Source organism: Anguilla rostrata, chromosome 19 (assembly GCF_018555375.3).
Source record: "Anguilla rostrata isolate EN2019 chromosome 19, ASM1855537v3, whole genome shotgun sequence".
Taxonomy (NCBI): domain Eukaryota; kingdom Metazoa; phylum Chordata; class Actinopteri; order Anguilliformes; family Anguillidae; genus Anguilla; species Anguilla rostrata.
Window position 1 is genome coordinate 13,790,023 of NC_057951.1, and position 12,306 is coordinate 13,802,328.

Here is a 12,306-nt window from a genome sequence, read left to right on the forward strand (position 1 = left end):
AGGTGTGGAATACGTGTGAATCATGCACACACAGAACGTGAAACAGTCTGAGGACACATTCAATGAGAGGGTGTGAGCGCCGTTGAGAGGAGAGAGATGGAGACCAAAAACAAAAACAAATATTTTTTTTTTTAACAAAAAGGTTGGCGGTTTGACGATGGCGATGGCAAGGAACCAGGAAACAGGATGGGTTTTAACTGTTAAATGTTTAATCGTTTCAAAATAGGGTGTTCTCTCAGTGCAAGTGCCAAACAATACTGAGTCATAACGCATTCAGTTTATGTACAGAGTGAACTCTGGCTGATACAAACACAGCACGCGGGGAGGGGGGAAACGGGGTTCCAGAAAAAACTGGTGTGGGGGGGGGGGGAGGGAGGGAGGGAGGGGGCAAGCGTAATGTACACAACAGAACACACATCGAACATGTCCTGATACACAAAAGTATTACGGACAACACGCACACAGCATACAGGGGCGAGACTGTGACACAGCGGAAGCTTCAGCAGGCCCAAAACGTTCCGGCCCGAACCTAAGCTACAGACTGCCTACAGAGAGAGGAGGACCAAGGATTTTCTTCATCAAAATCAACCACAAAAAGAGAACACTTTATTTGGTCAATTAACAAAATTACTTGATATATATATTTATATATCTAAAGTGCATTATGTTACAAAAATATAGAAAGTCAGCAGCACCGTGATACATTTACAAAATAAATACACTGTTCAAACAAAATAAATTATGGCAAATCTGGACATTTATAATTGGCAAACAAAAAAATGATCAAAAATAAAAATAAAAAAACAACAACAAAAAAAGGAAAAGGAACTATTCACAATGACCAAAAAAAAAATCTTAAGCTCCACAGAGCCTTGAAAAATGTTTTATTACCATTGTCACTATTCTGGTGCGTTTAAAATATTTACAGACAATAAATATTTTTTTTCCCTTTTACTTTCTAAAAAAACAAAAAAATCACTATTACAGAATACTGCAACATGAGTCTGAAGTCTTTTTCTGAAATGTCTTTCAGCATCTGGAAGAGAAAACAGAAGAAAGTGGTTAGATTTCTTACGCCATTTCATTTGCTCCATAATGACATCACAAATCTAAACAGGGCGGACTAAAATTAACTAGACACGTCCTCTCCTTTGATGTTTCAGAATGCAGATTTAATTATGCAAGATAGATTCTAAATTCTAACTAATTCCAATTCTACACCCTGTGTGGTGCAGACACGTCCTCTCCTTTGATGTTTCGAAATGCAGGTTTAATTATGCTGAAAGAGAGCACTGAAGCTCACACTCAATGGGTGAGTGTGCTGGTGCTCACAACCCAGTTAATAAGGAGTTCAGTCCCCAGTACTGAAGTGTGTATGCGTGTCTAACCCCTGTTTCTCATTCACAGGTGCAGGTGTGTAAGCTGAACCAGACAATGGTGGTGCTGGAGGAGAGGGTGCAACAGGTAAGTGGGGTGTAGTGGAGTGGGGTGGGGTGGTAGGTATACTGGGGAATTTGGGGAGGGATGGTAGAAGGGGAGCACTGGACTCCCAAAGGTGTCAAGGAGGAAGTAGTGCTTGTTTGCTTTTTTCTGCCTGTTAAATTAGGTCAGTCCCCAAAAAAGCAACGTGGCATTAACAGGCCCTGCAGTGGGCAGACGATGATGAGACCACAGAAATGCAAGGGTCAAGGGTCAAGGGTCAAACCCACAAGTCCTGCCTCTAGACAAGGTGGACCATTTGGCAAAAAGCTTCATTTTATGATGATGAAAAAAATATATATATTTTTGCTTGTTTGATGATGCATGCAGGCCTATTTTGAATTAAACCAGTTAACTTTGAGGGCAGGAAACAAGGGGATACATGTTTTTAAATAAGCTGGAGCACAGCAGTACCATTTTAAGCCTTCCATGGTTCCAGATCCCCCTTTTGTTTCAGCCAGAGGTAAATTATCCAAATCCTGTAATAAACTAGCCCGTCCCATTGGACAGATTTAAAAAGTTCTGGCCAATAGAAAAGTTAACTATTGAAAAGAAATATACAGTTTTTGCAGACAGAAGTATTCCCTTTTTGGGGGGCACCGGAAAGACGTGTTTTCCTTGCGATATGCGGTTTAATGTTTGGGGAAATGCGGGGGACTCGATGCGGGCCTGTGGCATACGCGTTGTAGCCGTGTCCAGGACAGAGAGAAGAGCTTCGTTCTCGGACTCCCCGAAACATTCACATGTCCCTGGTTAAGATAAATCCCACAAAACCAGCCCCGGACCGTTAAAGCATGTTCCAAGGCCAACATGGAGGTCTGTTTTAGATCAGGCTGGGTGTGTGTGTAAACAGTACCAGCTGGATGGGGACCTCGTTTGAGGGAGAGAAAGCAAGAGAATAGATGTTTTGACAGTGCTTCATCAGATTCCCCCAAACTCCAGCATCCAATCAGCTTCCCCCAAACACCAGCGTCCAACCAGCTTCCCCCAAACGCCATTGCCTATCAGCTTCCCCCAAGCACCAAGCAACCAGCGCTTCAGCCACATGTTTGTAATTATGCAAGAGAGACACCTTCCACTGAGCAAACATTCCCCTACTTAACATCAAAAGCCTCCCACATGTGCAGTGCAAGGGTTCAAGGGTTGGCAAATATTTGAAACCAGAATAGTTCACTGTTGCGGGGCCTGCTGAGCTCACAGGACAATGGCACATTTGTGTGTACCTCACTGTAATTTTCGGTAGGCTGTATTTTTTGATGGGACATGTTAGGGCAGTTGAGGGATGGTAACAGGGGGGTTTTCTTATATCACCACTGCAGGATGCATGTGGTTTGTGATTCACGCTCAGGTTTAACAAGACAAGATGCGACCGACCACACAAAGAGAGCACTGTGCGGTGGTGAGTTCAGATCCGCTCATTTCCGCTGAGTCAAAGCAATTATGGGAACGTTTTGTTTCCTGGTTGGAACCCAAAGAGACTCACAAAGAAGAAGAAGAAGCAGAAGAAGAAGAGCCAAAGTGTTGCAGATAAAGAGCATACCTAACAGCCAGACTGACCTATTAAAGCTATCACACATCCGTTTTGTGGCACAAGTGTCTGTACAACCCCGAGGACTATTATTGCTGCCCACGGTTCCCTTTTATCTACGTGAGCATGACTCAGGAACACCCTGCCATATTGTGTTGTTTGTGTATCAGTAGTGTCTTTCCTTTTGCACCATCTCCTTCAGCTGCACCCTGCTTCCTCACGTACAGGTGAATGACAAATGAACCTGAGCTTGCTTAGCCGGGGGCGTGTGACGGAGCGGGGGTGGGGTGGGGGGGGAGACACTCACCTTGGTCAGAGTCTGACGGTGTCTTAGTGCAGCGCCTCCACCAGGCTGAGGTACGGCCGCCAGTCCGGGTGGGGCCCCCCGCTCCCGGGCTCCCAGGCCCCGCCTAGCGACCGCGCCCTCCTCCTCTTCTTCTCGTTCTCCCGCCGCTTGCCGGACCGCCCTTTCTTCTTCTTCTTGCCGGCGGCCTTCAGCGGCTGGTCCTTGTAGGTCAGCGACTTGTTGGTCTCCTGTGGCAGGTTGGTTCCCTCCTCCTCCACCCGGAACCCGATGGGGTAGTTCTTGGTGCTGCCGGCCGGTTTCGGGTGCAGGGTGCTACCCCCGCTGCTGCCGCCGGCACCGCCGCCTGTCGCTCCGCCCCCTGTCGCAGCGCCCCCCGCGGCGACGCCCACGCTGACCCCGCCGCCTCCTCCAACGGGCCCGGTGCGTTCCGGAAGCTCCCGGATCTCCGCCGTGTGCACCTCGTCCAGCAGCTCCTGCAGCCACATGCGCCGCTTGAAGTCCTGCAGCGTGCGGCCCTTGTCGTGCATCAGCTGGGCGTGGGTCACCGACCGCTTCCTGGAGGATGGAAAGAGACAGAGAGAACAGCGGCTGGTCAGCACAGGCTAGTTGAGCACCACATGCATGTATACATAATATACACATATTTACACCACACACACACACACACACACACACACTATTAACAAACAACTGTGAAATAGCCAATGCATCCAGAAGTGCTGTGTACACAACATGTGGGAATACTCCTAAATGGAACATTCACCCCCCCCCTGCCGAATTCATCCACTCGCCTCCGTTAAATGTGCTTTTACTTAAAGCAATCAAGGCTTGCCAAACTTGGCCGCCCTCCAGTGACTATTTGATATTATATTTACCTTAAATCCACACAGTTCCAGATCCTCGTACCTAACTAAAATAAATCCAGAGTGATTCGTAACACCTTCAGTGTGGAAGCCGGCACGTCTCGGGGCTCGCGCCTGTCCCCGGTGCCAGCTCGAGACTCGCTCTGCTGCACAATAACGGCTTTACATTCGGTTCGCTTGTTTATACGGGAGCGCGGTGTGTGATATTTTGATGTGCTATTCCAACACTAGAGTCGTGTCCACGAAAAAAAAACTACTGGTGAGTAAATAAAGTCTTGTGTTGGGCATAAAAAAACCGTGTCGAAATGGAACCAAAACACGGTCAGCCGTACACCACCCTTACGCACTGGTAACTGCGAATTTGATTTTGAAAGTTTGAACCGTCTCTTTAAAAAGGCAAACTTAACGTATTTCAACAGGCCTACTCTGCCAAGACTACGTTCACTGTATTGGTGTCATTATTTTAGCAGCCAGAAATGTTGAACTGTTATGCTTACTCACTTCTACATTTCAAATGGATTTTATGTATATTGCAGCGATTAATTGACCACACCCACGCAGTAAGAAACGAAACGTGAAATAAGTGAATAAGAAAAAAACTATATTCTCATCCCCACACCGCTCGTTCTACAGTTATATAGCCTACTTTTCCCCAAAAATGTTTATGCAAATACGGCCCATTTGAAATTTCAATTGCGTTTTAAGTGCTTGCGTGTTGACAACTGACAGCTACCGTAGACTACACTCCTAACCATGAGGATTTGGATATGGGGGCATGCTGTCCAAATGTCTTGAAGCAATTATATTTTTAAGAACTGGAATCTTTCAGTATGCCAAGGCAAAGCAGAATTTAATGTTATGGCATTTCACGGTCCTCGCACTTTTATTTTTGGTTACGGTGGCGTCCTTATGCCCAGCATTTCTGAGAACACGGCGTTCGTAGATTCACCAATAGGTGGCGGCATAAATTAAGAAATATGTAGGTCAAACAGTCTTTCTGATAACTTCTAACCTTTGGGAACACTTAATAATACCTAATTAATTAGCCGACTGAGGTTAGAGGGAGAGAGAATAATGAACTAAGAATATGCATTCATATTTGCAAGGCTGTGGTGATTGCATAACACACAGGACAGTTTAGAGTTTAATGCAAGAGGCTATGACTGGGATTAGTTGAACATTTATCCTCAGCTTTTGACAAACAATTAAAAACACATTTTAAAAAACTTTATAAGCAAGTTCAGAAAGCACTAAAACTGACAAACCTAGTTTGTGAAGAAAGTCTGATGCTTGCATTTATGTTTCAGGAAAAATTAAGGACAAATGTTGATTGAATTAAGGCCAATATCAATAGCTACATAGAAGTAGCGTACTGAGTACAACCTGTGATTGCATAAGTAGTGCTCAAACAACAGCTCAAAACCTTTGTTCAAGTACATTGATTAATCTAATTGTAGATGAATTGAAATGTGATCTAAGTGGGTAAATTTGATTAGGTGTACTTTTGTGGGAGAGTAAAAAGTTTTATTTTTGTGTGTTTTAGAACCGGACGGAACACTCCGTTTTCACTTCAGGCGGTTCCCCGGCCGTACCCCCTGAAAAAGGAACGTGGACCTCGCGAGCGATAACATGCGGGCATCGAGCGATAACACGCGGGCATCGAGCGATAACACGCGGGCATCGAGAGCGAAAGGTGAGACTGCCCCGTTAAAGCCTGGGCTGCGTGCCTCTGCTAGCAGGCGAGGCAGGTGTGTCACGCTGAGGTCACCCTGGTCCCCAGAAAAGTGGCTTTACACGACAAAGGGAGGTGAATGAAGTGTGTGTGTGTGTGTGTGTGTGTTTCAGGTCCCACAAGCCATCACTGTTTCTCCTTTTTTTACACAGTGAAGTGAAACCTTTTTTCCTTTCGCCACACCGGACATTATTTTAAGGAAAAAAAATGGCAAAGGTGTAATTTTGGATACTAAGGGCTGGAGTACACGTTTCCTTCACTATTACGATACAGGGCTGAGGGGGAACGAAGGCCCTTTCTCCAGAACGCAGATGATGAACACGAGTGTGACGGTGGTTTTCCGTTATGCTAATCAGCCGAACACCACGCAGTTCAGTGACATCAGCAAAATCCCCGAGCTGATCCGCTAAATCTCCACGGAATGGCGGGATGTCGTGGCGGTTCCGAGCCCTGGTGCAGTGGCTCGGTGGAGCCGAGTTTATCCCCTATAGTGTGTGTGTGTGTGTGTGTGTGTGTGTGTGAGTGTGAGAAAGAGAATGTGATACCGAAAGCTATCGAAATACAAAATGATTTATAAACGGAGAAAGTATAGCCCTTTTTCCACTCGTGTTTAAAACGGATACATGAGATGCCCCTCCGTGCCAGAAGTTGTGAGATGACTTTTCCTTTTCTGCGGAAACTAGCGTTCTCCCCAGACTTGCTGACACGTAAGGAACGCTCGCTGTCACTGTAGCATTAGCGCCTGAGCAGGGAAAAGGCCCAGTCCCCTGTCACAGCGTATTAATTACCAGACCCTTAGTAAGCAGCCTCCAAACCGCATCTGCCTTACACAACCTCATGATGACATTCTTTTGTTTTTTTCATTTGCTGGAAATTAATCCTGCCAAAAAATTTAATTTGACCTGCAAAACTGCGAATGATAAGAGAAAAATGAAGAAGGGAAAAAAAGAATAACTTCTGGAGAAGCAAAGCCAAGCATCAGCAAATGTGAGGGGCGGAGCCAATCCCAGACTGTCTGAGGTCACATGGTCTGCTCATGCTGTGCATTACACTGCAGAGAGTGAGGGGGGGCGGGGCGGAGCTGAATCTGCTTCTGTTCCCACGGCACATTGCGCTGCAGCTGCTAAGTGATTAAGGGATGCTAATCCTAATATTTACTCTGTACTTGCACTGAGGTTAGCGCTAGTGCGCGCGCCTGTAGGTGTTAATAATGTAGCACAAACACAGAACACCACAATACGGGCCCCTGGGGGGGCCCTGGCAGGCTGGGGGTGGGGGGTTAAAGGAAGGGCGGGGTCAGCGAGCGTGAGTCGAGAGGTCACAGGTTTGAATCCCTCCCGCTTTGGCCCAGTTCTGCTCGGGAGTGCACAGCGAGGATGCAGGACAGACAGGAAGTCGAGCCTGACTTTAAGGGTGTGTGTGTGCGTGTGTGTGTGTTATCTTTGCAGATACTGGGCTCGGCGGGAGTTTGGAAGCAGCTTTGTTCTATTGTCTCACCCCAGGGTCTGATTGCTCAGCGGGGCCTAATCTCTCCATGATAACACAAACGCTGCAGGGGCCCAGCCCATCTCTGCCGTCCCGTGCCTAGCGGGGGTACGTGTGTGTGTGTGCGTGTGTGTGCGTGCGCGAATACATGCGTGTGCTTGAGTGTGTGCTGAAATCTTTCAGGGGGTGGAAGAACCTGCAGTTTCCTGTTTTACCATCAGTAAAGTATTTCTGGGGGTCTCGCGAAATGTGCTCAGTCGATCGGAGGCGTTTATGTGGGGTATCTGGGAAGGCTGAGAACGGGACCGATAAATCCCGCTAACATTTCTCCGTCATAAAACGATCAGTTCCGAACTCAGCGGGATCAGCAGCTGCTGCACCTATTAAGGCTCTGGGACCTTTTTTTCCCCCAAAAAAAAAAGCAAAAATACATTTTCAGCCTGTAGGGCAGAATATCAAAGTCCGGATTTGCTGCACATGCAGGCGTGGGAGAAAAAAAAACTTTTTTTTTTTTTTTTTTGCTTTTGAAAATGGCTTTGTTTATATATACACAGATATTTCCTGGAACGCTCAACCCTGCTGAAGAAATTAGTGGGGGTGTGAGCCCTTTGAAAAGAGATCCCGTACCTTTAACCTTTAATAAGCAGACTTCAAATATTCCCATCGGCACGACTACAGAAAAGAGAGCGAGCGAGAGCGAGAGAGAGAGAGAGAGCGAGAAAAAAGAAGAAAGAAAATCTTGAAACATCCTGCGGTGGCCGGCTTCCAACAGAAATCTTTATTTGGCCCACCTGAAGTTAATTGTTCCTGTGCGCCCGGGAGAAGAGAACGCGCTCGGCATTTCGGCAGTAACCACAATGCCCCTAATTTCGGTGCCCCTGCCGGCGTCCCCGTCCCAAACTGGACCGGGAGTCGGGGGAAGCGTGCGTGTGGCTCATCCCGCCGCCTGGCCGCGCGCCAGGGGAACTGATTGCTTGTGCCTCCCCTGCTTTCCTAACTGACGGACCACACTGAGATCATATTCAGTACTGCATGGTTGATAAAAATGGATTTGATTAATCATCATCTGTACTGTAGGCTCTGTACATTTGAAACCATAACTTGGGTTGGGGGGGGGGGGGTGGGGGTCATTATTTATGTTTGAACAAAAGAATTTTGATTTGAAAGAGGATATCAATTTTTTTTGTTTGTTTATTTTTTGAGGAAATATATGCTTTATAGTAATCCAAACTGCATAGACTGACTAATACAAAATGAATTATGCACATAAATGATGTTGTTTCAGCGGTATCGTCATTGGATGCAGATTTCCAGATTTAGACGGGAGTTAAGGAAAAGGATGATGAAAATGTGTGCCAACCACATCTCATCTGTGATGCTGCCCTGACTGCTAACTGAACAAGACTGCGTGAGAAAAAAACGCAACTCAAAAATTCAAAGTTAGTACACACGAAAGTCTGCTTTTTTAGTTATTTATCAAATCTAAGACGTTGGCAGAAAAACTTAACGAAAAAAAATGCACACTGGTCTGCATTTTAGCATTTCTTTCCTCATGGATTGCGTTGTGTGATCAGGATCAGCTGGAGGACTGGGATCATCAGGCCCATGTGATCTGTCTTATTACATCAGCAGGGACCCTGTGTCACCTGGCAGTGCACCTGAAGCCACCGTACCTCAGTCTCTCACCAGGTGCCTACTCAGGACTCTACCCCAGCATGTATTTTAGGGTCCAGCGGCCCGGTTTTGTGGGGCGAAAGCCGTTGTGTTGGGGTGAGACTCACTGTGCGTTTCTGCTCAGACGGCTGTGATTTATTTACCGGTTTGTATTTTGCTTTGCGGAAAAACATCACAGGCCTCTCAGAATCTATTTCTCTCTCCGGGCTTCCCGGCAGAAAGATTAACTCGCAGCAAAATGCATCTCAGGATGTCATCAAGCCGTGATCGGTCTCTACAGATTGTGTCCGAGGAAACGCTCTCTCTAAATCCGTAAAGACCTAACATTGGAAGGGAGCAGAAAGGTTTTATAAATGCGCATGTTTTAGGATCCCCTCCACTGGGATAAAGGTATGAGCACCCCAGCTTCAGACGTGAGAACCCCAGGAGAAGAGCCCCCTACGGGTCTGCAAATGTGACTTTGACCCGACTGACTTCCAGCGTGGGGGGGGGGGACAGACTGCTTGTCCCTGACCAGCGATCACACGCATCCTCAGTTGGACCCCCCCGTGCCCTAACACCCCTCACCCTAATGCCCTAACGCCCTAACGCACTCCTCCTCAACACCTCGTGAGCCCCAGCGCGTGCCCTGCAGACAGCGGGGCGCGGGGTGGAAAAGGCTGTTTCTGCTCTCAGCAGACGGTCCGAGACCTCTGCCCCCCCCCTCCGGTGGGGTGGGGGTATGGGGGTACGGGGGCGCGGGGGGGAGACAGAGATCAGGGGTAAATCCCAGAGTGAAAAAGAAAGAGAGAAAGGTGAAAGGTAGAGAAGCGGATGGTGAAGGACTCCTGGGGGATAAAGGGTTGAGGCTCACAGCTTCAGAAGCCTGTGTTTTTATCCGTCCTCATAGACATGTTTTTCTCCCCACTGAAAGTAAACTTGCCAGGAGGTAGCTGAAGTCTATCAAAACAACGACGCAAGTCATCCATTTTCCATGTAATGAGAGCCAACACACCTGCTCTCCAACTGTGCAAGTATTTTTACAATATGCATATTACGGATCATGTTGTTATTATTATAATAATTATAATTATTATCTTTGAAAAATAATTGTCCCTTGCTCATTTTATTAAAGCATTGTGCTTAACTGAACCCAGATAACCGAACACCATCGCAAGCCATTTCATACAGGACATAGCAGGCGCCCAGAAACCGGTGGCAGTTGCAGCAGCGTCGCCCCGGAAACGAGCGGGAAAAAAAAAACAAAAAAACACAGCGACTCACATCCTGCCGCTGAGCGCCTCGGTGGGTCTCCCGTCGTGGGGCACGGGGGAGCACAGCAAGAACACGGCCAAACTCCACTGCTGGAACAGCCTCCTGAAACACACCATCCTGCGGCCGAGCTTCCCTGCCAGGAGGGAAGAGAAAGCGCGTTGTTCAGTTAAGATGCGCTGCCTGTGACAGCCTTACGATGCTTTAAACAAAACTTCAATTAGGAAGAACGTTACACGTACTAATGTAATACGTTCATAGCGCGTTCATAACTTTAATCTAACAGCATACATGTTCAAACTTACCTCTAACATTTCATACTGGAATCTAGCAGGACATAGCATGCGCAAAAGCTGTTACTGCTGAACATGTAAACAAAATCTAGCATCATACTGCTATCTACATGTTCACACTAACAGCAAATTCAAACTTCATCTGAAAGTCTGAAACACATTCACTTACTCAAGATGTCAAAACTCTTAAGATCTGCAAGTTCGATAGCTTTAATCTAACATTCATGAAACTCTTAATATACGCAGTTCATAACTTTAATCTAGCATGTTCATAACTTCAATCTAACATGTTCATAACTTTAATCTAGCAAATTCATAACTTTAATCTAGCAAGTTCATAACTTTAATCTAGCAAGTTCATAACACGTTCATAACTTTACTCTAACATGTTCATAACTTTAATCTAACAAGTTCATGACGGGTTCATAACTTCAATCTAACACATTCATAACACGCTCGTGACATGCTTGTGACATAACGTCAGTTCCATGGAGAGCTGAGGCGGTGGTGTAATCCTGCCGTTTTACTCTAGTTGGTGCATAATGATGCATTATCCCTGAAGTCTGTCCACATAAACTTGAGTCCGTGTTTGCTATTATATAAGAATACTTATCCACTGTTTGCAATGCCTTGTGTCTAGTAAATAACTCCACAAGCAGGAGGCTAAACAGCTGAGCGTTTAATCCACAATGCAATGATTGGCTTGTTATTTTACAATAAGTTTTTTTTTTTCCTGAAAAAAAAAGCAACCAGTTGTTGTAATTCAGACTAGTAGACTGTGCAGAATGTACAGTACAGTATATACAGTACAGAATATACAGTAACGCACCAGCCCGTCCTGCAGCAGACCGGAGCTCTTAAAAAGCAGAGAGGGGCGCGAGAGAGAGAGAGAGAGAGAGAGAGAGGAGCAGCGCTTACTTTTCTAGAGTAGGGGTTCCGCAGATCGTCGGGTCGGACCTCTCTTCACCTCCCAGTCCGGTCGGAGAGAAAAGGAGGAACTCTCTCTGGCTGAAGAGAAGCGCAGAAAGTGAGGGGGGGGCCCGGTGGGTCAGCCCAGGTGATCACGCCCCTGAGAAAATAAACCCAGATGATTACACGGGGAGTTAGTGAGGTGTGGGAAAAACTCCCCCTGGCATAACAGATCCCAAAGCCTTCTGCTAGCCCACCCTCCCACCCACAAACCATACCCCCCCCCCCCCAAAACACAAACATGTTCACATACACACACACACACATGCTCAAACACACACACGAACACACACACACACATGCTCACACGCACACACACACACACACACGCTCAAACACACACACGCGCGCACGCGCGCGCTCACGTACACATCTCCAGATGTGTCCAGCTTACTTCAAAAAGTACAAAAAACGTACTTAATTTAAACTTACTTACTTAACTTACGTTAATCAAACTTGCTGTCTTTCTCTTTTCTTTTTTTTTTTTAAGTTTTGACAACAACAACAACAACAACAAACAAATAAAAAACAAAAAAAAGAGAAGAAAAGAAGATGATGACTTCTAAAAACAGTCCCAAGTAAAAGTATCCCAGTAGAAAGATTCGGGTAAAGCAGGGGTAAAAGGCGTCTGCTCCAGGGCGTGTATGGCCCCCGGTGTGGGTAGTAGATGCTGCACTGGGCTGCTGTAATGACTGTAAGGCAGCGGAGGAGCTGGACTGGGTTAT

At 46.5% G+C, this 12,306-nt stretch overlaps 1 protein-coding gene across 5 annotated transcripts in view; it reads right to left on the bottom strand.

Moving 5' to 3' along the window:
• Positions 1-193: 193 nt before the first annotated feature.
• LOC135245875 (parathyroid hormone-related protein-like) overlaps positions 194-12,306 on the bottom strand; it is a 21,439-nt gene continuing 9,326 nt past the window's right edge. The window contains exons 1-5 of one of the 5 annotated variants that reach the window (XM_064319230.1): positions 12,027-12,287; positions 11,531-11,620; positions 10,332-10,455; positions 3,315-3,869; positions 194-1,036 (exon numbers count right to left, since the gene is read on the bottom strand). In XM_064319230.1, coding sequence (XP_064175300.1) covers positions 3,338-3,869; positions 10,332-10,438 — 639 coding nt within the window. In that variant the 5' untranslated portion in view covers positions 10,439-10,455; positions 11,531-11,620; positions 12,027-12,287 and the 3' untranslated portion in view covers positions 194-1,036; positions 3,315-3,337. Of the gene's footprint in view, positions 1,037-3,314; positions 3,870-10,331; positions 10,456-11,530; positions 11,682-12,017; positions 12,288-12,306 lie in introns of those variants that run through there. The other 4 variants (XM_064319227.1, XM_064319229.1, XM_064319226.1 and 1 more) reach the window with 4 other exon arrangements.